The sequence below is a fragment of the Chlamydotis macqueenii genome, chromosome 1 (genome assembly GCF_036417535.1).
Source record: "Chlamydotis macqueenii isolate bChlMac1 chromosome 1, bChlMac1.mat, whole genome shotgun sequence".
NCBI lineage: Eukaryota > Metazoa > Chordata > Aves > Otidiformes > Otididae > Chlamydotis > Chlamydotis macqueenii.
Window position 1 is genome coordinate 51,275,585 of NC_141556.1, and position 24,431 is coordinate 51,300,015.

The 24,431-nt window shown below is 41.8% G+C and overlaps 1 protein-coding gene across 7 annotated transcripts in view; it reads right to left on the reverse strand.

Moving 5' to 3' along the window:
- The window catches only part of ANKS1B (ankyrin repeat and sterile alpha motif domain containing 1B), a 444,690-nt gene that overhangs the window by 24,368 nt on the left and 395,891 nt on the right, over positions 1–24,431 (reverse strand). For 3 of the 7 annotated variants that reach the window (XM_086750791.1, XM_086750832.1, XM_086750824.1), the window contains 3 exons: positions 10,133–10,207; positions 4,629–4,757; positions 463–534 (listed from right to left, as the gene is read on the reverse strand). In XM_086750791.1, the coding sequence (XP_086606917.1) occupies positions 463–534; positions 4,629–4,757; positions 10,133–10,207 (276 nt within the window). The remainder of the gene's footprint in view (positions 1–462; positions 535–4,628; positions 4,758–10,132; positions 10,208–24,431) is intronic. The other 4 variants (XM_086750841.1, XM_086750805.1, XM_086750799.1 and 1 more) reach the window with 2 other exon arrangements.

The window sequence follows — 24,431 nt, forward strand, 5'->3', positions numbered from 1 at the left end:
CATAGAAAATCAATGGCTTTGGTAGCACATTAATATATTTACTAGTACATATTTTCACATAGAAAATTCAATCTAGATTATCATGCATGGGCTATCAATTCTGCTTATGAAAGCAATGTGATATGGGAACATTTGAAGTGTGTGGCAAGTACTTTGAAATAGACTTGAAGATTCAAGACAAAATATAACACATACATTTGCTTTTTTCTTAGATACAACATAAAAAAAATATCAACCTTTAAATTCTGGCATTACTTGAAATTAAGATAAAAGGCAGAATAGAATTCCTACTGAATGTCAGTGTAAATGCAAGGGCAATGGAAAACAAATGGGTCACAGAACATTATAAAAGCAAAAAGGACACGGTACAAGCAATCACTAGGTAATACTATTACAAGCAATCACTAGATAATACTATTTAATATTATGATGACAGAGAAAGGAATAGGCTTATAAACTTACCCTCATCTTTGCACATGCATCCTGTGTTGACTCTGTGCCTCGTAACTCTTTCACCAGCATAGAACCTAAATACTAAAATAAAAATCCATTAAATGTAATTTAACTAAAATTCCAGAACAGACAAACATCTGCAGAAACGCACTAAAAGTGTCTAAAAAAACCATAGTGGTAGCAGTCAACTTAATATATGGCTTTAGAGTTTTTTTATTCTTCAGTTCTCTGATAAATCATTTAAAACTGTGTTAATAACCTATGAAACAGGAATGCACAGCAACAGTGTACTGAATCAGACTGAGCCCTTTGAAACAGTATCTGAAAGTCTTCTAGCTTGTCACCTTGGTCACTCAAACAATAAGCAAATACTACAGACTCCATCTTAAAAATGCCATTGGATTAAAAAATGGAGAATTTTCTTTTTTTAGCTGCCATCTGCCAAACTCCTATTGCTCTGTGTGCAATCACGTGGACGTGAAAGGCAGCAGAGATGTCAACCTCTGCGTACTCCAACTAATTCATGTGCAAATAGCAGAGCCTGATGTCAGCAAATCTGAACTGAAAACTAGTTTAAATCATTATTTCTTCCTAAGAAATGCCTGACCCTGAACTATTATTTTGAAGCCGTTACTGAACAGGAGGTAGATCCGGGCGAGAGGAAGCAGCAGGGTGCTGGTCCCGGGTCCTGGCTCAGCTTGCCGAAAGCCGCTGTGCTCTCAGAGGAGCCTGCTCATCTCTGAGGGTTCATAAGGCAGGCGCTGACACCTCCCCCTTCCTATCTGCCCCTTCCTCACCATGTCACTTGCTGGCACAAGCAGTTTGAGCCCTCCTGCACCCTGACAGCAGGCTCTGCTCCTCTGGGCACTCAGTACCTCTCCACACCGCGTGTGAGCGGTGCTGCTCTTCCAGGGATGGAGCTGGCTACATCGTCCCTGTCATTTCTCGCCTAGCAGAGAGATGGCTTGTGGCTGCTAACGGGGCTGTGCAAGAACCACACTCTGTGTTTCTCCTATAGATGCTACAGGTGTGTGCATCTGTGGATGTGCACATGTTTGTATAGTTTGGTGCACACAGGATGCTTCTGTATTTCTAAACGGTGTCACATGCAAGTCTGGCTTAACTGGGGAAAAAGGACAGCAAGCCGTCCCTCATCTTCTCCTCCCCAGCCACAGAGATGTCTCTCTTGGCATTCTCACCACAATGCAATGCCATGGCTTCTCTTAAGGCTTCAGTCCTACATGAGCAACATGGAAGCTGAAAAGAAGTCATGCCAGTGGTGAGAACAGGGTAGGTGAGCTGTAGGAGGAGAGACAGCACTGTGGGCAGGAGCCTCTTCCCCGAGGATGCTGCAGCCCACCACTGCTGCCCGACCCCTTTCATTCTACCACACTGACTCCCCTTGGAAACAGCCTAAGCTGACCCAACCAGACAGTGAACCAACTTCATCTTAAACAAGAACCTACCAAAAATAATGTCAGTTACAGCTGAACGCAAGCTGGAACTGAACAGAAAGTGTACTGGTTCAGCTCTCTGGTCTCTTGACCTGAAGTGAGATATTTTCTTTAAAGATTTCACTTCATACTGTGTACCCCAAGAGTCTCTGACTTGCAAGAAAACGCAAAAATATTTCCATGTAGACAGTAGGCAACATGGTAATTAGTGAAAAACACTTTATACACAGGGCATTATAAATGGAAGCCTGAACACCACCACCACTACCAGATAAGCACAAGCAGAAAGGAACGAATGAAGGGCATTCCTGGAGGACTGCAGATGTGAAAGATTCATAAACCAAGCAGCTGCGAGTCCAGCTGGGGGCTTGATGGTGACATGAATAGGGCTTTGGGCATTAATTTGACAGGATGGCTTGATATCACCCTTGCAGAAGAACAACAAATTTAAAGGAAGCTCTGAAATTAGAAAATGAAACAAAAGTGTGTTGAGTTGAACTGCATCTTTCTCTGGATCCTGCTGTCTTTCTCTGGATCCTTTGGCATCTTTAACCTTTTCTAGGAAGGATGCAATTAATTTCTTCTTTTTTTTTTTTATTTTCTTATTTTTTTATAGAGTATGGCACAAAAAATTGGTATTTCCTTGAAAGCTACCAGTTGGTCAGGAATCAGGGAAAACAGCAGTGCTTTTGAGCTGATTGCAGAACAAGAGGAAGAAAGAGAAGAGACAGGCAGCTCCTGTCCCATCTGCACAGCAGCAAAAAGCCTCAGCTGCAGGTGTTCAGAAGCGCTTCCCAGGGTAGACTGTGGAATAGACAAACAAATCACAGAGGTACTGTCCTATCTAGTTATCAGAAAAATCTGAAATTCTAGGAGGGAATTTTTCTTTCCTCTGACTTGCTCTACTTTTGGAAATGTTCCTTCTGAAAGACCCAGAGCATGTGGGAGCACCACAGAGGACATCCAACAGCTCAGCTGAGTGATATAGCACACAATGAAAGCTGCCTCCATTATAACTTCCAAGTCAGGTTTTACTCCATAAAGCTGAGGTCATTACAGCTCAGGGAGTTGAGACAGCGCAGTGACGCATGGTCTTTTTGAAAAGAAGATGCTTCCTTAACCACCAGTAACATGGATATTTTGATCTGGTCATTCCTTAACTTGGATATTCCTGGACACCCCAACTTAATTTCTTCAATGATCCACAAGCCTTCCAACGTCCTACAAAGGCTACATCTGATTATGAATTTACTGCTGGATCAAATAATGAGATAAGAGGCACTCTTGAGATAAATCTGTTGATTTTACTGAAAACTATTTAAAGAACTAGAAGTCACTAAGCTTCCTTTTGAAGTGCGGCATAGGAGGAGGGTAAGACTGAGAGCAGGCCAGCTGGACCTTGAGTGTGACTTGCTGAGGAAGGTAGACGTACTAGTTACTACACAGGGTCAGTCACTGCATTTGTGGCCATTTCTGCCCCGTGAAGGTCTGATGGAAGACACAGACATGCTCCAGAGAGACAGATCTGTAACATCTCTTCTGCCCCTCCTCAGTGGGAGCCAGGCTCTGTCTCACCTCTCTCTCTAATCCCTGCCTTTCCAGAAATGCTCTAGATCAGGTCCAGCAGCCCTCAACTCTCCCCTACAATGCGCCAGTATTTGGTGAACAGAGCATTATCCTAAAAAGCACTAAGATCCAAGCCCCTTCAGGTGAAAAGGACCTAAAACCCATGTCCTGGACAAGTGGTCAACCTCCAGCTATTATGCTAAAGGCACTACAACTACTGAGCCTCTTTCCTTTGTAAAATAAGTCAGCCCTGCTTCATTAGTGCGTCACCTCCAAAGAGGACGCTGTGGTCTGGGAAGCACCTTCAACAACTTTAACAGTGCCTTTCAGCAAAGTCAGAAGGGGAAACGTAAGACTTTTAATAGGCGGGCTGACGTCTTCAGCTCCTAAGAAGCACCTGCTTCTGTTGATGGGAAACTCAAGGCTTCAGAGAAGTGTTTTTCATTCAAAAAACAAAGTCTTCCAATATGATTTTCTGTACTTCAGGAGACCTTCCTCTCCTTCACAAGCATTTATAACAGCAGAGAACACTAATTGTCTTTAGCCGTAGAGGGAAGCTCCCTTTCTCCAAGGATGGGAAGTGGGAATTGGTTACAGCTACCAGGAGGCAAAAATAAATACTCCCTGCCCTGAAGGAACTTCAGCTACTGGTATTTAAAGTAGTCATCGGTCTGGGAGTGGTTTGAATGTGCCCTTGTCCCACGGGTGGAAAACACTGCTTCAGGACTCTGATCTCAACCTTCCCTAGCTCCCTTCCCCAAAAACAGGTGTATAAAATTCAGACAGCATTAAGGTAGGCATGAGGATCCTATATTATATTATTTTTCCTTAAGTACTGGACAAGGATTTGTGACAGATGAGAAGTAGGGAGGGGTTTTTGCTCTCTCTGCCACTTCTACAACACTTAGTGACTTATTCATAGTGTCATTTCTCTAACACTTTGCTACATGGCTGCAACATATCACAAAATTCATAGCAAAAAGTACTGTGCATCCTTGCTTCTCATTTATTACAATAACAGTATTTCAGAGGAAGTGGCCTGTGTCATCAAAAGTGACTGAAAAAATGTCACAAATGAAAATAACCATCAGTCTATCAAAATCTAAGATTAATGCATCTACCTCAAATCAAACCACTAAATTTATCAACACTTACAAATGCTTTATAATCGCATGACTGGAAGATGAGTTTCTCCGGATGATGTTGCCAATATTGTACAGGCGTTGATGCTGTGGCTTCATTTGGAGGTCGCAAGGTAATTGAAGGCTCTCCCCAGTCTCCTGTCTGAAAATCACAGTTGTTCAAGATATAAGAGAAGCTGCAGGCAAATTTGCTACAAAGTAGCCCTCCATTGTTGTGTTCAATTAACAATAATTTATTGTCTATGCATAGAGCCAATGTTACTAAAATAAGGGAATACAACTCCTACAACATTTTTCATGATTGAATTTATAATCCAAAGTCATCTACTGTAGTGTTTAATGAGGCTTTAATTAAATCTATTTGCTTTGAGAATAAAATAATTAAGCCCCGGAAATGTTCCTTAAAAATAACTGTTTACAATACATACATGAGGATGAGAGCACTTGAAAAAGCATCATGAGATGCACAAAAATGCCACTCACAAATTCTGCTATGTGTTTTACAAGCTTTTCTACACAGTTAATAAGTCTTCCACTATCCAGCACATATAACTGGTAACTAACTTTCCTAAATGGCTAAATAACTGAGACTTTGCTTTGATCTGAAGACTTATTACACATTCTTCAAATATATGAAGCATTCTTTAATCTCTTTACGAATATTTACTTTGATCACCTTCTCTTGATGTCTCATTGTAGAGTTACTAACATTGCCCTTCCACATTCATCATTCTCATTGATACAGGTGATTGCCTTCCTGAGCTGTCATCTCCCCTCTTTCCTCAAAACCCTCAGAGAACATGGGTAGGACTGCAGTTTGCTGCCAAATCCCTTCACAGGACACTCTCCTCCCTTCCAAAAAGAGCCAATGTAGGCATTGGTACAGGGATGGCCCCAGCATGGAAGTGCTGGTCTGGGTCTCACTTGCCATTGTGTCTTTTCAGACATCGCTTTATTGGACCTGGACTGACCTCTAGGCTCTTAGAGGCTCCTTCTGCCTTGCAAGTCCATGCAAAAAAAAAATAATTATTTTGAGGTTATTTATTTTTTTAACTGTAATCTCTCCTACTTTTGGTTCACATGTGCCCACGCTGCCCATGCCCTCAACATCAGGGATGCTGCCAAACCAGCATCAGTTTTTAACTGAAAATGATCTGTGGATGGAGTCCTTCTCCTCCCAAGCCCTTTTCCCTCTATCATCAGCCCCACATCTCCCCTGATCTGTCTGGTCTGGTCTGTCTCTGAATTTCTCTCTCCTAACCACTGTCTTTCGAGGATCAGATTTCTCCTTCCTAATCTTCCTTCCTCCCCTGCTTGCTCCCTCCCAAACTGTTTTACTCTCTCCTATATGATTATTTCAATTTGGATTATGCTACTTCTTTCTTTACCTGCACTTATCTCTGTATTTTCTATGCATGTCATATTGTTCAAATTTGTGTTGAAGCTGGCAAGGAATTGTCATCAGCATTTCACAGAGAATATGGCTACAAGTTAAAGACTTTTAAAGCAAAAAGTTAAGCATCAAAAACACATGGAAAAATTCTTATCGAAGACATTCAAAAGTCTGGCAAACTATCACATCCTACGAATTAAATCAGGACAGAGTAAACAAAACAAGTACATCATTTTCATGTGTCACAAAAAAAATGAAATGACACACATTTGCACAACTCTGCAATGAAAAGCAAGAGATAAATCTGGAAACACCAACATTACCCTGCCCATCTGGTTACTTCAAGCAAGTGAATATCATAAAACAAGTCGAACTTAGTTAATGTTGGCACTATTAGCACACCTACAAATTACATAGTATTATTATTTCTGTTTTGCCTAGTTAAGTTACCTATATGCTACGGATATTACTTCAACCTCAAATTTTGAAAGGAAAGCAGCAGGAGCAATTGCTCCAATTTTCGACATTCTGTATCCACAGAAATGAATTCTTCTGACCACTAACATGTAAAAGCCTTCTATCATATTTAATATGAAGTGGGAATTTGATTTCTTAAGGAAGCAGTTCTCCTTATAAAATAAGGTTTCAATCATATTACAAGGGGTAAGGATCTGCATCCTTATCAGTGGAGTTTGTATTTGACTACAAGAGAGGATGGACTGCACTCATCACAAATTCTCACCGTGTGCTCAGCTGTCTCTTATGAAGTGTTCAAGGCCACAGCTAACAGACCACTTGAAATAGTCCTTTTTTTCCCCCTAATAAAGACACACTCCTGCATGTTCTGTGCAGGGAAGCAGATCTCAGAAGGTACATCCTATCCATTTAGCAAAAGGTTACTACCACGGAACAGGAGTAAATTCAAGACAGAGAAGCTATAAAAGTACATCTTTTGACCATCGGTCTTTCCACCGAAGAAGCATGGGGATAGCTGTGAGGTAGGACCAGAATTTTTACAGAATAAGTGACCCTGGGTAGTGCTCCAAACACTTTTGTTGTGTTGGTCTGCAGATGACTTTCCTTGCATGCAGAAAATGGACAGTACTGACAAACTAAGGCGGGTACACAGAGAGTGACATGAGTACATCATTTTACAGTTTGACTCCCTTTTACATGAAGGATATTAAAATAATGGAGAATCACATTGTCTCTGTCTGTAAATGAAGGGCAGTAACAAGAGGAACAGTGATTACCTCTCATATTGGTTCAATTTCATAAAGGAGCTAGGAAGCAATAATCAGGAGGAAATGAGAAATAACCTTCAACCAGGCCAATAAAACTAGTGTAGGAGACACTTAGAGATGGACTGCGTGGAGACCTTTAGTTTGTATCCACTAATTGCTCTATAAATACATACAATCATCCCAGGAACTACTCCTTTTAAATTAGACAAAAGAGAATTGGTAAGATTGCTGTACATGTCTCTAGGATGACCTAAACATGCAATACAGCTGAGGTTAAGAGCATGCAGAGATACAGGATTTCTGCTGCTTCTGACAGACCACTGCACCTGAAGACCTTTCATGTATTTCAGTGTGTCTTGTAGAGGGAGCAGCTACTAAGAAAAGCTGCATAAAATTAAACATAATAGGTATAGATTATTATGATGGATGAAGAAGACATGTTATACATACTCATAATATTTTCTTTTGTAACTGTATCATAAATGTTTTTTAATATTCGGCAGAAGTGGCTTCTTGTATCCTTTTCTTTTGTTTCTTACCAAAGTCCTCAGATTTTTAAACCATACTATTGCTAGTACTCATTACCTACTTAGACTGAGTTATAACAGGGTAGTTAGTCTCCAAAGCCCAGATCCATGAAGAAGTTTAGATGTGTAATTCCTATTACATATTCCCCATCCAATTTCCCTTTTTTTTTTTTTTTTTTCCCAAAGGAAAGAAAGGCTTTTAAACAAGATTTAGACAGCTAAATACTTTCATAAATCTGGGCCTAAAAACCTCTACAGGAAGGAAAAGGAGCTCCTCAGCTGACTGAATCTAGTCAGATACTGAAACTCTGAGACTTAGGATGTGATGATGGCAATTAACTTCAAGTAAAATACAAGGCAGGAAGATATTTGATCTAGAGAAGACTTGAAACAACAAGTCTTAAGTCTGGGGTAGAAAAATATGAATTAAATCCTCTAAATCTGCAGAATTGGTGAGGAACAACTCATGCGTGATGTACTGAGATTCAGGACCTTCATAAGCACCTAAAATGCTTTCAAGCAGTACAGAAATGTTCCTAAATGTGCAGGACCAACTATGATGTTTGATTTGGTTTGATTTCATTTTTAAAAATAGATATGATAGGATAAGGAGTTTCCAGTTTGAATATTTAATTTGCAATTATAAGAAATAATCATACATTTAAGCTTATGTATTTTTTATGACACAATATATGTATGGAGATTTGTATCTCTCTGATGAAGCAGAAAGGCAAGAGATAATTTATTCCTCATCTAACTTTGCAGCTCATCAGACAGCTGCGCAATTTATCACATGGATTTTGCTGTACTGCCTGTGTTTTAGTATTCTAACCTCCCCAAGCCTTTAACCAGTGCTCTTCCTCTCTTTGGCCTCAGTTACCTTGAGAAAGAAGAATTTTTGCTCTACATTTTGCAGATAAAGAATTTACAGTCACAAAATCGTCTCAAGTCAGGTGTCAGAATGGTAAAGATTCTACTCTTTTATAGTGACAACTTTTAACCATAAAGGTCATAGCCTTAAAGACCAATATCTCATGCTCTTGCAGTGCTTCATAACCCTGAAAATAGGCAGATGTGCACTTCTCAGTCCTCTAGAAAGGGTCAGATGCTTGATGTCAAAGAAGCTATGGAAGCAGATTACTGCTATCAGGTAATTTTTTTAACAATTGTTGCGCACTTTTCAATCTCATCCCATTCTCTGAGCACTGTATTTGACTCACTTTAAAGGCACTTGGATGCAGCATTAGTTAGAGGTAAGAAGAAATTTCAATAAAACTTCTACAAAATGTAACACCTGCCTCATCTTTTTATAAAAATATCAAGTAAAAAACTCTCAAGATGACCGAAAAAAAAACTAAACCAGCCTGGTTTTGAGTGGCTTGAATATATTCATTTTTAACAAGCACCACATCTTATAACTTTTCACCTGTTCAAGCCTCATGCCTGGTTATGGTAACATGCATTAGTCACCATGACAACAATAAATTGGAGCACACACAGATACAACGCTTCTAGCTGAAAAATTAATAATTTTTCTCCCTGTAAGAATTTTAAATGTTCTGTGGAGCAGCCAAATCCTTATTATTTGTTTTACGTTTTAATTCCTAGAATGAGAGAAATTTTTTTTTAGCTCCTTATATCCTTGGTTTTTGAAATAATGGAAACAGGTTCATGGTGTAACTTGTATTTTAAAACCTTCTAAAGCTTGGTAGCCAAAATGGCTCCTCTCTGCCAGAAATGCTCCAAGGAGGTGGTTATATGACAGAAATTAGGAGAAATCTAAGCTCCTCTGAAATACTATGCTGAACGACCAGCTGTCATCCTTACCACGCCACAATACAGATCACCAGGTTTGCTCTCACGTGCGCAGTACGTGTGCCTCTGTCAGAGAAGCGACGAAAATTCAGAGCATCATCAACGTTACCTCTAACTCCCCCCAAAGTGCCTCTGCAAACATGGCGTGCTTCTCAGCTAGGCAAAGCCTATAGATTAACACAGAAAGTGCAGCACAACACATCGTGGGGGTGAAACTGTGCAAACCAAGCTGTTTACACGGTTTCTCGCTTTGGAAAAGTGAGCAAACAAAAACATCAGGAACAGAAGTCAAAGCTCCCCCCTGAGCGAGACTGCTGCTGGCAATCGCCCCACGTCCTGTATGGACACCATACAGCCAACAGATGCTAACCACACGGCACGATACACAAATGCGTGCACACATAGTCCCAAAAGAGAGCGGACAAGTTACGAACTCTTTTTTTTGTCTTTTCAGCGACGTGACACCCGTAGATAACACCACGGCGACAGACTGTACATCCATAAAGTGACAACATAGCCATTTATCACTGTATCTTACATTATGAACCTGATGAATCGATGAGAAAGGATATCCTGCATTCTGGTTGGTCCAGATCTCACAGACAGAGGACTGCTAATATAAACAGAAAACTACATCTCATCTTGTAAATATTAATGCACTGCAACTGCCAAAAGGCAAGAATAATTAAGAAAAGGCTTGCAATAACATTAAAGAAGGAAGTAAAAACAGCTGTTAAAAGTAATTTTTTATTTATTTGCTGACAAAATATTTTTGGACTGACTGGAAGGAAACATAGCTTATTCAGAGACTTTAGAAGAGGTTTCAAACTGTGAGTACAAGAAAACAATTTAGTCAGAAGTGCTGGTGATGTAAAGAGACAAAGTTACGCAGGCATAAACAGAAAATGCAGAGAGCAGAAGAAATAGTGGTTACTTTCAGTTTTTGGCAGGGAAGAAGTCCAAAGTCAACATCCCAATTAAGTTTTGAGAGTTGAATCTCTCTCTGTTGGAGACTTTCACAGAGAGAGAGGAAGGGAAAAATCTGGCAATACAGTCAACAGAAAAAATACGTTTTCTTTTGAACATTTACCAGAAAAGAATGCATTGCAATTAAGTGAAGCAGTTGCCTACCATCTCCTTCCAACAACAGTTCCTTTGCATACAAAGATACACACAGTATTACCTTTGATATTAACCATGACCTCGCTGTGTAAACAAAAGGTTTCAGTCTACCTTCTATGTTTCTGTACAGATAGTCTGTAGCAGCAAAGCAAAGTAAGCATACCGTAGCATCTCTAGCAAAAGCAACAGGAGTAGGCAAGCATAGCATTCACCAGCATCTTTTCCATATTTCCTTGTTTGGACACTCATCAAGAAAGCATCTGTGACACCTCAGCAAAAGCTAAGATAACATTTCACAGTAGCCAGGCAACTAAAACAAAGCATCAGACGTAGGATCTGCCCACAGTATCTTCAGCAGGCAGCAACAAAAGGCACTAAACACGCATGAAAAATGCAATTGCAGCATCCAGAATAGATAGCAATTAATGTATCAGTAATTTAACAACAGTAAGAATGTGCATTGCTGGTTCATGTCAGCAGCAGCAGGAGGAATTTTGCACCGATGCTCAAAACAATCCCAGGAAGTGCGACTCTTCTTAGAAAGATGACTCTTGCTCTTACCTTTTGTAGCCTGAAACCTGGCTGCTTGGCTGGTGACAGACTAGGGTATCATTTCTGGTTACTGTCAGAGCAGGCTGGCATCCTCTGGACTGACTACTGAGTGCTGCCAGACAGGCTGGTGGCTGCCTAATGTTGTTAATTGTCCCTTATTTCCTTCATGATTTGAAATGCATGTGCACACATCCCTTCCTCCAGCTTCAGTAATTCTTCAGCTTCCCCATATCTGGTCAATTTCTGCTCCCCTATCTTGTTTTCAAAGTTATTTCCTTCTCCTTCGTGATGCACAGGGCTCCACATTTTGATAGCATTAGCTAATAAAAACTCTGACTTTGTTTCACCATCTTCTACCTCATCCTCTGCAACTTGCTGCAAAACAGTCCTCCTCCACGTGATGGACTCATCCTCTCAGTGCAAGGCCAGTAGCAAACACCGCACCAGCTACTTCTGCTGGATGTTAGAATTAGGACATTTCACTAGTTGGCACCAATGACCTTTCTTTCTCTGTGTGTCAAGTAAACTGACTTTCGGATGCTCCAGCCATGCCCATCACTGTGATTCCTACTTTTTTTTTTGCCTGGAGGGATTCCTGAATAGGAATCCATGGCAGCAGCTTGTGCCTCAAATTTTCAAGAGAAGAGTAAAAGAGAAGGCATTTCCACACCAGGTGCAGCATCCCCAAGTATCTGGTAAGCAAGAAAACATATTGCAGTGCTATTTGGACGCACTCGCTGAGATCCTGAAAGGAGTAAAGTCAGGCAGCATGGTACCGTGTGCTAGCAGACGTTTTATTTCTCCCCAGTGCTGGCATGGGGTTGTCATGATGCCATCATGTTGTACAACCAGTTCTCACCATCTTGCTGTTCCAGAGACAAAGGTGTATCCTTAAATCCTGCCGTCCTGAGGGCTTGTCTTTAGGGAGTGGTGTGCTGCCTTGGCTGGATGCGCCAGGAGCCGGTGCCTGTTCCTGTGCACAGCAGAGGCGTTCAGGGCTCCGCCGGCAAAGCGGCAGGGCCACTGTGCTGACAGTGACGCTGCGATAGCGGCCGTGCCATGATGCAGTGGGTAAACATAAATACACCGGACACATCTATCGTCTGCTCTGCTTTGCTGCTAACTCAGGAACAGGTAACGCGACACTGCAGTAAGTGTGTATGCAAGCTTTAAGTTGCTCCATTTAAAAAAAGGGCAGGGACTCACTACAAATGCCAGTGGTACCCACCCTGCCCCTCCCTCATCTCCTAAGCAAAAACTTGACGGTTAGCGCACTCCCCCCAAGAGCTGGGAGCTCTCAGCTTGATGCCCTTCTCTGACTGAGGGAATTCACACCTATGTACTTCACCTTCTTCTTTCACAGGTTAAAGCAGCAGAAGATAGGCTGTTTTCAAGCCCTTTAATAAATGAAAGGAATCCCTTATTTTGAATTCTTTGGAGAAAGAAGATGTGCATAAAAGCAGATGTTTGGAGCACTCTCCTGCAAGAGAGAAGTTCTGGGTCCAGGTCTCTGCTCCAAGGACTGTCCAAGTGAACTGCCCCCATCAGACAGAATTAAAGGTTTGGAAGATCTAGGATTAAGCTAAATCTTCTTTAAATACAGGTGAATTGATTTATTAAGTCAACAAAAAATCAAGCAGGCAAGCAGAGATCAAGAATTTCCCGTGACTGTATGAATGCCCAGTCAGAAGGGCAGCAGTGCAAAATTCACTAATTGGTTCTGCACTCATTAATATTTGAATGACTAAGGTATTGAAATGCAGTACAGAAGGAACATTAATTTTATGGAAGATAATTAAATTCAGAAACCAACCTTTTCCTTGCACCACTGTAAAAATATTTAGCATTTACTATACACATATTTTATGTCTTCAAAGTGCTGAAATGTTTTAATGAATTATGAAATCCCCAGGAGAAGTACTTAAAGTTGCATACCCCTGTGCTGAAGAGGAAGGAATCAAGGAAAGGAAAAAGGTTAAGTGAGTATCCGAGGCCAGAAAATAGGCAGTAGGAGGGAAAATTGGGATTAAGCTTCAAACACTCATAATTTTTGGCTCCCAAAACATATGCCCTCAAAAAGAAGGAAAAGAACTCAATCTGTGCACGCACTTCCACCATAATAAACAGAAATACACTTGGGCACTTAATACCATTTGACACAGAGGTTCTGTGAAAAATAGAGTTTAACAAAGAACATTTTCCTAAGTAATACGGTAAAGAAGAGCAAAAAAAAAAAAATAGCACCAGCTATCGCCTAATCTGTATCAAATATGTGCTTATCTTATTCTTCCCAAAAGATAAATGCTTACGAGTAACATCGCAACAGGATTCTGCTATCATGATACCATTTTTGTGATAGCTATAGATGTCCCATGCATAAAAGATTTCCCTCTCTAGTCACCGTGGGAGACAACTCGGACAGGCAGAAGGGGCAAAGGAAGGGGGAAAGGGAATGCTCTGCTCTGCACAGCTTTTGCCAGCTGCTACCCATGATACACATGGCTGGTTAACGGTGTGAGAGGGAGGGAGAGATGTAAGGCTCCACACTGCCTGCTCTCCACTCATCCACCTCCCTTCCCTTCCCAGCAATCGCAGCTGTGGCATGGTCTCCTAATCACTTTATGACCATCTTTTAAAAGAATTAAGGACATTTCCACTTCTCCTGTTTATTTAACTTCACCTGCTTGATTTCAGGAAAACATATTCACATAAGAAATAATATTTCTTCTTCTTGCTACCTTCCTCTGTGGCAGAAGACAATAGGGCATAATTACTCCAGATATCTGTTGTAAATTCATGTTACAAAGTGTTTGCACATTTCCATCTGCTTCAAGTCTTTCTAATTACTCATATATTTACTGGAAAAGCTGTAGGACATTACATATACAGGTCTTCAAGGTTGTGGGCTGTGCTGGAGACAACTTACTGGTTCACAAGGTGAACAAAGTTATCTAAGGAGAACAAACTTACTTTAGGCTTCATCCCTGCAGACAGGGAAGACTTGGTTGATAATCTGAAGACAGAAAGAAACTGTACTGAAAGTGATCACCAAACCGGCAAGATTAATCATAGACATGACACACTTTCTAAGGAGAGGAAAGGAGGAAAGCCACAGAAAAGAATACCTGGATAGCATATGCAGAAGAAGCAGGAGTTGGGTGGCAGGCAGTCCTGATGTATTCAGCATAGCTCAATGAACTTCACTTGACAGCACTTTAGAAGATGTCAAAGATTTCCCTAAACTAGGAGTAATTATCCTCAGAAAGTCACAGAAGATACTGAAAGGATCAAAGTAGGGCTAAAAGAGTATTTAAGATGGGAAAAAAGGAAGATTTGTAAAGTTATAGCCAGTCTAACTGCAGGGACACCAATGTTGTTTAAACATCCAGTCACCCTGATCCTGGTGGCCTATGAGACCTTCTGACTTTGCTCCTGGCCACCTGAAATAAATGCCCAGGAATACATGTATGTATGTGTGTATATCTATATCTATGTCTGTATTACTGAAGATGACAAAAAGTATAATATTGTCTGTCATGTGTTACCTGAGACAGCTTCTGTGGGCCAAGAAAAATTCAAGATGTTTACAATGAGGTTGTTCAGTATGAATCGTCTCAGATCGAATTTCCTTCCTCTGCTGGAAAACTGGCTGACTAAATCAGCAGCAGCAAGCAGAAGCATAGCAGGACTGGGACGCTGGCTGTGAGACTCCCGATGAGGCAACATGTGACATGCCCCATACACAAACCACCTTGAGTCAAAATGCTGCGGTTGCACAAGAAGTTGAAATACATGTTTAGCAAATAATTATTGGTATTTAAGCCCAACTGGACTGGAACACGTTAAGGCAATCTGCAATGACCTGCTCCATGCAGTGGCTTGGAGGAGAGCTCAGGCTCTTTGGGGAGGATCCAGGAGTCAAGGACTTTCCAGAACAGAGTAAGAACTGAAAATGGACTTGATGAGCTACAGAAATTGGTCAGATTAAATTCAGTAAGACAAGATTATTCCTTGGGAATGGATGATTAAATATGTAAATAAAATAGCAAATAAATGAGGAGAACAATTTAACAGGGTGGTGGGGAGAGGACTCAAAAAGATCTGAAAGTTTTAGTATACTTTAAATTAAATGCAGCAGTCTTGCAAAAAAGAAGCAAATAAATCACAGGATAATCAGCTGGAAGAGAACTCAGGAAGTTTACATTCCAAGCAGAGCTCAAAGCAGGAGCAGCTGTGAGATAAGACCAGGTTGCTCAGAGCTTCATCCAGTCAGGTCCAAGCACAGAGACTGGACAGCCTCTCTGAACAACCTGTCCCCCTGCTTGCCTGTCCTCATCGGGGAGGAAGTTTCTCTTGCCATCTCCTCCCTCAGTTTTTGTACCCAAAGTCACCTTTTTTCCAGCCAGCCCTGGTCCCCTAGCCTCTCCTCAGAGAGCAAGTGCTCCAGCCCCCGACCACCTTGATGGCCCTTTGCTGAACTCCTCTCTCCTAAATAAAAAAGGAGATATTTAACAAAAGTAGCATATTGTAACACATGGAAGGAACTTTTGTGCCATATGCAGCTACCAGCAAGGTCTCATATGAGGCACTGTCCAGTTTTAGCCACTGCACTTCAAGGAGGACGGAGGCACACTGAGGCACACTGAGAGAATAACAACAAACTCTAGAAAAAAGCCTAGTTAGGTATAAGTGGGTCCCCAATGGTCTGTTCTCCTCTAAGTTTGCTGGTGACTCCTCATCTTCTGCTGCCTTCTCCACCTCTCCCCCAGTAAGGCTCACCTTCTCTTGCATTTCCACATCATGGAGCCGGTGCATGGGGAGAAGAGGATCTACTGAACATAATTTCTGGACTTATTCCCCTGCTGTGTCTCATCGCAGGGCTGAGCCTTGGGAAATCACTCCCATCTCCTTGGCGCTGCAGCCTCAGCGAGGAGCAGGCGGAGGGAGAGGAACAGCAGCAAATCCTGCTCCCTCTGATGCACGTTATCTAACTTGCTAACTGTAATTCAGTCTAGCTCCAGAAATGAGGAGAGTTTTGGATCAAATCCCAGAAAAATCACTCTTGGCATGACAAACAATCTCTAAAGGTGCAACAGCTGACGGAAACAAATGAAAACTGGATGAATGGGGCTGTCTGGCCCCTTTTGTAATCGTCACTCCAAATATTTTAGGACCGTGGGAGAGAACTTGTGTCATCTCAATAGATGCTGCTTCCCTGAATGTTCCCAGAGCTCTGGGGAGAGCTTCTCTTACTGGCAGGAATAACTGCAGATCCTCTTTCGAAAACAAGGTCTTCAGAGACAGAGCGTGAAACTTGAAAGTAGTATTTGTTTTAGAGAAGCAGAAATTAGAAATAACACTTCTTATTAGAAAAGTCTGTATGTTTTGCACGGGTATATTTCTTTTGCTTCTCCTGAAAACACTTTACATGAAGATTTCCCGAAAATCACTGGCCATCTTGGAATGGCTTTCTTACAGGAAGGCAGCGGGTGACAGCTATGAGCAGTGACACCATGCTCCAGCTTAATGCACCTTGTCAGGAGCTCCCAGTGAGGTTTCACAGGAAGGTGCATGCCATGGCCAGCACACCTTGGGAAGGGAAATGATTGGTCCAGGACCACAGCGAACCTGCAAAGACTGTCCCCTCCAGCCAGCAGCAGGGTGAGAAGCAAAGCCAACTTCCCATGCCAGGGTTGATGCTCTAGATCCTGTGCACCTCCACCTCTTCCTCCAAGCAGAGCCATACTTTCCACATTTTTCCCCGACAAGGAAAGACTAACAACACAGCTGTGATGCTCTCTCATCCAGCTGACACCCTCCTTCATGTGACAGTGATCTTCCCTGATAGGCAGTCAGTTTTCATTTGATTTTGATCCAGTCACCCAGGCATTGGGTTCCTGCTGGGGAGGACTGACTGAGTGTCTTCCCAGCGGTTTGCTAAGGCTACAGCTGCCCTGCCCGGCTCCTGGAGGTGCAGCTTTACAGTCACAGCTCTGGCTCCGCAACCCTGGGTGAGCAGCCAAGCCTCTTCTGAGCCTCTTCCTGCTGGTGCTGCCGACTACAAGAGTGCCCCAGCCTTTTAGCCTTGCATAGAGGATACAAACGTCTGGACAAACACCACCAATAAAGATAGTGAGACTTTGGCCTTTGAACATTAGGTACAGGTATCTAGATTTTAGCCAAAAAAACCAAAAGTGGGCTCTTTCAGAAAAGCACCTCAAACTCTATGTACAACTTATTTCCAGCAGCTCAAAAATGTAAATGTTAGATATTAAAATTCAGCTTTGACTCTGAAATAGTCAGATTTTCAGTGAGAATAGTTTATTTGACAGTAAAAACTACCTCATCTTCTCCATTTTTCATAAAATTCTCCTCCATTTTTCATACAATCTTTCCAATGTACAGCTTCTAACTCACAAGACTGAGTGTGAAAAACAGTAAATTAACAAAGAACATCTGTCCCCTTCTTAGTGTAGTATTTATGGCTTTAGTTTGGATCATTAATACCAAATATAGAAGCAGCTTCCTTAATTCCATATGCTGAAGCAGCATGTAGGTATGATCCACATCCCACGACTTTATTTCTAAAATGCTAGCTTCTGTAACATTCTTGAACAAAATGCACCTTTCTGTGCAAGAAGAAATTACTTAGATTTTTCACGTCTTTATCAGTTTACTTGTCCATTAAATACACAATATTCAAGGGATTGATAGATGAAAGTCTGCTGAAATTTACAGTTCAAGATACAGTCCTCTATGGCATTAATATCTATTTGAATTAAAAAGACAACTGTCAGTAACATCTACACCATGCAATAAAAATAGATTTAGCGAAGCATTTTTCTTTTGATGTTAAATTGAGGCTCTTCATAGTTCAGACAACTTTCCATATTAAAAATAAAATGCACCTGAAAATACGAACCTTAGAGCATTTTGTTTGGATTTCACATAATTGTCTTAAAATGGCTCTCATCTTCACAACACATACTATTTCATACTTATGAAAAATGGAAGTAAGAAGCCTTAGAAAGAACAACAGAATGAAATAATCTAGACAACTGTACTTAAGTATTTTTTGCTTCTTAAATCTACTAGTAAAGAATTCTGTTATTTCAACCATTGATAAAACTCATTCTTCATTGCTTCTCAGATAATCTTATCTTACACACTAATATTCTCCTGGGCATATTTTCCTTCATTCACCGTAATCTTTAAATCCTTCCAAAGCAGAGAAGGAGATAGGAAAAGAAATAGGAAATAAGCAAATTAAAAAATATCATACTGTGGATAAAAGTTAAAAAACTAAAGGTGGGTCTTATGAGACAAGAGTTTTATTTTTGGCTCCTTCAAACTTTCAGTGTCATCTTAGCCAATGTGCAACATCCTGGTACCTCAATTTTCTTTGCTGTAAAATGGAAAACATGATTTTAAACCACATAGCCCCAAAGTACACTGGAAATATGAATGCATTAGTATTTTTGAAGTATTTGGAAGATATTATTGAGTTGAAAGTATTACTTTAGAAAGCAGCAAAATTATTTCACAATTTTCTTAAAAACCTGCCTTTGCTAATTCTGTCTCTTATTTTTATTACACTTTTTTTTTCTATTGTAGATAAAGGATCTCCGGTACTAACTCAATTTAAATGACTGTCTCCTGCATATCAATCCTAATACTGCAATGAATTATTATATATCTCACAAAAAAATGTTACAAGGCAGAATCCCAACAATCCGAGTACCTTTACTTCAAACTACCCAGGCTTTACAACGATCTTACATTTAAGCTATCTTGTATTTTGAGGGGGTTGGTGGGGTGGAGTAAGAGTCCTCAGACCATAGGACCAAAGAACCCGGAAAGGCTTGCAAAAGTGAGTTTGAGTTCAGCATCTCTGGGAAAGAACCTGTCAGCCTTGTGAATAATTTCTCCAGCTCTCTCAGATCTTAAAGGAGTCTCTTCCTTCCATCACAGCCCACTGGGGTGCCCCCCCGTATGAGCCATGACTAGGTTTATCCTAACAGAAAGTCTACTCTGACTCATTATCAGTTTTTTCTCCTAGAGGCAGACACAGCCCGGAGCTTCCCCCAGAGCCCTAAAGAGGCACCCGCCCACCACCTCCCGAAATGACAGCCCTCTCCCATCTCAGGGTGCACCACAGGTTCAGTCCCATGGGAAGAGCGTGCGTCAGCATCTGGGTGGTGCCTCACCCAGCTCTGCTTCTGCAAGGAGTGGCATTGGCAGAGGTGCTCCCTGCACCTCCCTGACCGCCTGCCACAGGGAGGATGCTTTTGGCTCACGCTCCCAGCTCAGGGCAGGGCTCAGCGCTCTGAATACCATGGCGAGAGGTCTTATGGACCACAGTGGCTAAAAGCACCGTATGTCACTGGCTGGAGAAATAAATAGCAACAGCCTTGGGGCTGGCAGTCTGGGGTATGCTCGCAGCTAGTATCTAAAGCTTTTCTGCTGTCTGGAGAATTACAAATCCTAAAAAATCTGACATTTCAATCAGTATATTTTAATGAACTTAGCTATGATTCCTTTTAACCTCCAAAGCTCTTCCCTGCAAACATATATTCCCACTCTCAGTCCATGACTTCAGTGGTGAATGAAGAGCCCAATCACTTCAATGGGACTCCTCATATTGATTTTGGTTCCAAACTCCTTAGGCTTTGCCTATACGATTTCAGTTCTATTTTAAAGGTTTAGGCAATCTTAAGAGCGATCTCAGCTATTTTAAACTACGTTAATTTGATCACACTACTCTACAGTTTGCAGGCTCAGAATTCAACACCCACAGTCAAAGATGACTCATACTACTCAATCTTTTCTGGATTTTTTTTTCCCTTTTTTTTTTTTTGAAAAACAAACTGTCTCACAACCTTCTGTATTACCTTTTCAGCAGTTGTGGTTTATCCAACCAGATGTCAAAGACCTCCAAAGTTGGACGACCAACTGGAGAGTTGGATGACCAAACCTGTTCCAGTGGGGAATCTAAGTTGGTTAGACTAATCGTTTAGATTAGAATTTTCCCCATTTAGGTCACAAACAGTCTGCCAGGGAACTATGAATGAAGGTACACACTGGCCTTGAGACAAAACCACCCACATGAAGTAAATTTAAATCAGTGCTTCCTCCAGGAAACAAAGTGTTGTATTACTTGCAAGCAGATTTGATTACGGTTTAGAGAATTGTTTAAACCCATATAGCAGATCAAAGGAAAATAGATTTAAACTGATACGCTCATTGTTTTTACAAACACTGGTTGATATCTTATGCAAAGATCAACATGCTTGATGACTCCCATGTGAAAGTTTGGTGAAAACATAGGCCATAGTAAAGATGGAAACATCTGATCTCATAATTTTCTCAAAATATCTTCAGAATTTAGATTTTAAATAGAGGCTAAAAATAGTCTTATTCTAACATTTCTGAAATAAAATCAAGTTCATGAAAGAAATACCATGAATAAGCTCTCAATACCATGTTGGCTGCTCTCCTGCAGGTCACTAAGATACCTATTAATCTTATCATCAAGAACACACCTAAAACTTTTTCAAAAAATCACAGCATCAAAGATGTCTTTATGCACATCCATCTACTATAGCATTCAGTAAACATGCAGATTCATACAGCAGCATGCAAACAGCCTAGCAAAGAAAGGGTTAAGACAAAGAATATCCACAAAGCAATTCCAATAATCCCTCTAGATCAATTTGTTTGTGAGATGCATTCTAGTCGGAAGGTTGGACTGCTATCAGCTCAGAAGTTGTTGTTGATCTGCAATAAGCCAAAGGAACCTGCAAACTGCAAGGAGGAAGATAAAAACAACAACAACAACAAACAAAACATGGAGCAGAAGGCTTGTGTTAAGAATTAGTTGGATCTCCTTTATTTTCCAGAAACAATTATTTTACCTTTAATTCCAAAGGGGCTTTGGGGGGAAAGATTGAAGGAAATGTAGTTCATTTTAGCAAAGCACATATTGCAAAAAATAATTTAAAAAATCTATTTTCCAGCTAGAATGGTTGAAGAAATCCCTGATTAGCCTCTTAATGGGGTGAGTCCAATTTAGGTAGAATGATCACCAGAGGGAGTCATTGACTTTCCCATTAAAGTCAAAGGGAATTTTACATACATCAGGAGCGTAAAATTTGGGGGCAGAGCCGAGAAAGACTCCAAACAGACTGGAGTTCAGGGACTAACACAGAACGCTGTTTTATGGATTTCATCTGAATCCATTTTCCCCTTTGGATTCCCAAAGGATGACTGCTATATTTCATAGTGAAAGTTAGAGAGAAGGCACTGAAGTCATTCATTCAGTAGGTAAACTCTCCCACAAAAAAAAAATCCAGCACTTAATTGGCTTTAAAGTGGTTTGGAGTGGCGTAAGTACTAACTGCTCAGTTTTCTCTTTGGATACAAGACACACAACATCTCACAGCCCTTCTGCAAAAGCAATTTTTAACAGCCGAAAGAAAATCTCCAAGTGCCAGATATGAGTGTGTATCACACCGCTTGTGAATATCAGGACTTCAAACAGGAAAAGAAAGGAGTGTGGAGTCAGGAAGAATTGCTAGCATGGTTTTTTTTTTGTAGGATTTTTCTTCAATGTTAGTGACAAAGAGAGGAAGTGGGAATAGGGATTTGTGAACCAACTAGACAAACCAGTCTACTCAGCCATGAGCAAGTGTGTATTTCATGCTCAGACACTGAATTTCATGACCTTCAAAAAAAAAAAATTCAGATTAGGAATCAAGCTTTTCTGTGCTGGACTTAGCTCAACATCATTCGTGCCACAAAAGCCCAGCAGACTTTGGTTTGAAAACAAGCTCATTCAAAAGGCAACTTTCCCTTAATTCTGTACAATAAGATTATACAGCAGAAAATTAGGAGATTAAAAAAAGGCAAGGAAACAGCACCACCCAACCAAATGCAATTTCACTTCCCTAGAAATGTCCTCTGAACAAATGGAATTCAATTTGTTTCTGTGTTCCCAGGTAACAGCAGCACCTTGTTTTGCTTGTTTATTTAATTACTTCTTGTTCATGTAATTAGCTGAGAGACTGCAGCCTTTTGTTCATTACGTTAACCATAACACAGTTATTTGCATAGCTGTTTCCATTTCGAGGGTGAGTTTTGGAGAGAGGCTCTATTTCGGGCTGTGGCAGGCAGAGAACCACTGGGAAGCCTCTCGCAGGGCGGCATGCAGCAACCTGCTCCTTCGCGGAGAGAGTTGCTCCAGCGACCGCACTGCCTGCCCATCTGCCTCTGATGGCAAATCAAAGCCCTGCTTCCAGCATCGCTGCAAAGCACTGTGTGGCTTAAGACCTGGCTGTCTTTCATCACATGCAGCACCAAAAACCAGCCAAGTTCATTCCAAGGCACTTTTGCCGACAGGCTGTCAAAGCTTAACTTTACTGCCCTCTAGAACAGTACAAGGCATCACTCTGGTCAACGTACACTTGATTTAAAATTGTAAGTACCCATATTGTGGTTGGGTGAAGAATTTGAAAGATGGAGACCACTTTAGGCTTTCCTTCATGAACAGTTTGATTTAAGAACCAGTTGAGTTTAGTGCTGCTGTGATGCTCAAATAAGTTGTTGCACAGTCAAATCTTCTTTTAGCACTCAATATATCCCCAGATCACAAAGTTTAGCAGAGTGCTGACCCTCTGCATTAATAAATGCAGTAATCACCAACCCCTAAGTCCTCTGAGTTTCTGGCAGTGAACTGACATCAGCTTGTTTTTATCTAGGTTGCTCAGCCACTGGCTATCGTATTTGAGAAGTCGTGGCGGTCTGGTGAGGTCCCCGATGACTGGAAGAGAGGGAACATAACCCCAATTTTTAAAAAGGGGAATAAGGAAGACCCAGGTAACTACAGGCCGGTCAGCCTCACCTCTGTGCCTGGCAAGGTCATGGAGCAGATTCTCCTGGAAACCATGCTAGGGCACATGGAGAGCAAGGAGGTGGTTGGTGACAGCCAACATGGCTTCACCAAGGGCAGATCGTGCCTGACCAATTCGGTGGCCTTCTATGACGGGGTGACGGCATCGGTGGACAAGGGACGAGCAACTGACATCATCTACCTGGACTTGTGCAAAGCTTTTGACACTGTCCCGCATGACATCCTTCTCTCTAAACTAGAGAGACATGGGTTTGATGGATGGACCACTCGGTGGATAAGGAGTTGGCTGGATGGCCACACTCAGAGAGTGGTGGTCAACGGCTCAATGTCCATGTGGAGACCGGTCACGAGTGGCGTCCCTCAGGGGTCCGTGCTGGGCCCGGCCCTGTTCAACATCTTTGTCAGCGACATGGACAGTGGGATAGAGTGCACCCTCAGCGAGTTCGCCGACGACACCAAGTTGTGTGGTGCTGTCGACACGCTGGAAGGGAGGGATGCCATCCAGAGGGACCTTGACAGGCTGGAGAGGTGGGCCTGTGCCAACCTCATGAAGTTCAACCAGGCCAAGTGCAAGGTCCTGCACCTGGGTCATGGCAATCCCAGGCACAAATATACGCTGGGCAGAGAATGGATTGAGAGCAGCCCTGAGGAGAAGGACTTGGGAGTGCTGGTGGATGAGAAGCTTAACATGAGCAGACAATGCACCCTTGCGGCCCAGAAGGCCAACTGCATCCTGGGCTGCATCAAGAGAAGCGTGGCCAGCAGGTCGAGGGAGGTGATTCTCCCCCTCTACTCTGCCCTGGTGAGACCCCACCTGGAGTACTGTGTCCAGTTCTGGAGCCCCCAGCACAAGAAGGACATGGACCAGTTGGAGAAGGTCCAGAGGAGGGCCACGAAGATGATAAAAGGGTTGGAGCACCTCTCTTATGAGGACAGGCTGAGAGGGTTGGGGCTGTTCAGCCTGGAGAAGAGGAGGCTCCAGGGAGACCTGATAGCGGTCTTCCAGTACCTCAAGGGGGCCTACAAGAAAGATGGGGAAAGGCTGTTTAGTAGGGCCTGTTGCGATAGGACGAGAGGTAATGGTTTTAAAATAGAGGGGGGTAGATTTAGATTAGAAATTAGGAAAAAATTTTTTACGATGCGAGTTATAGAACACTGGAACAGGTTGCCCAGAAAGGTGGTGGAGGCCCCATCCCTGGAAACGTTCAAGGCCAGGCTGGATGAGGCTCTGAGCAACCTGATCTAGTTGGGGATG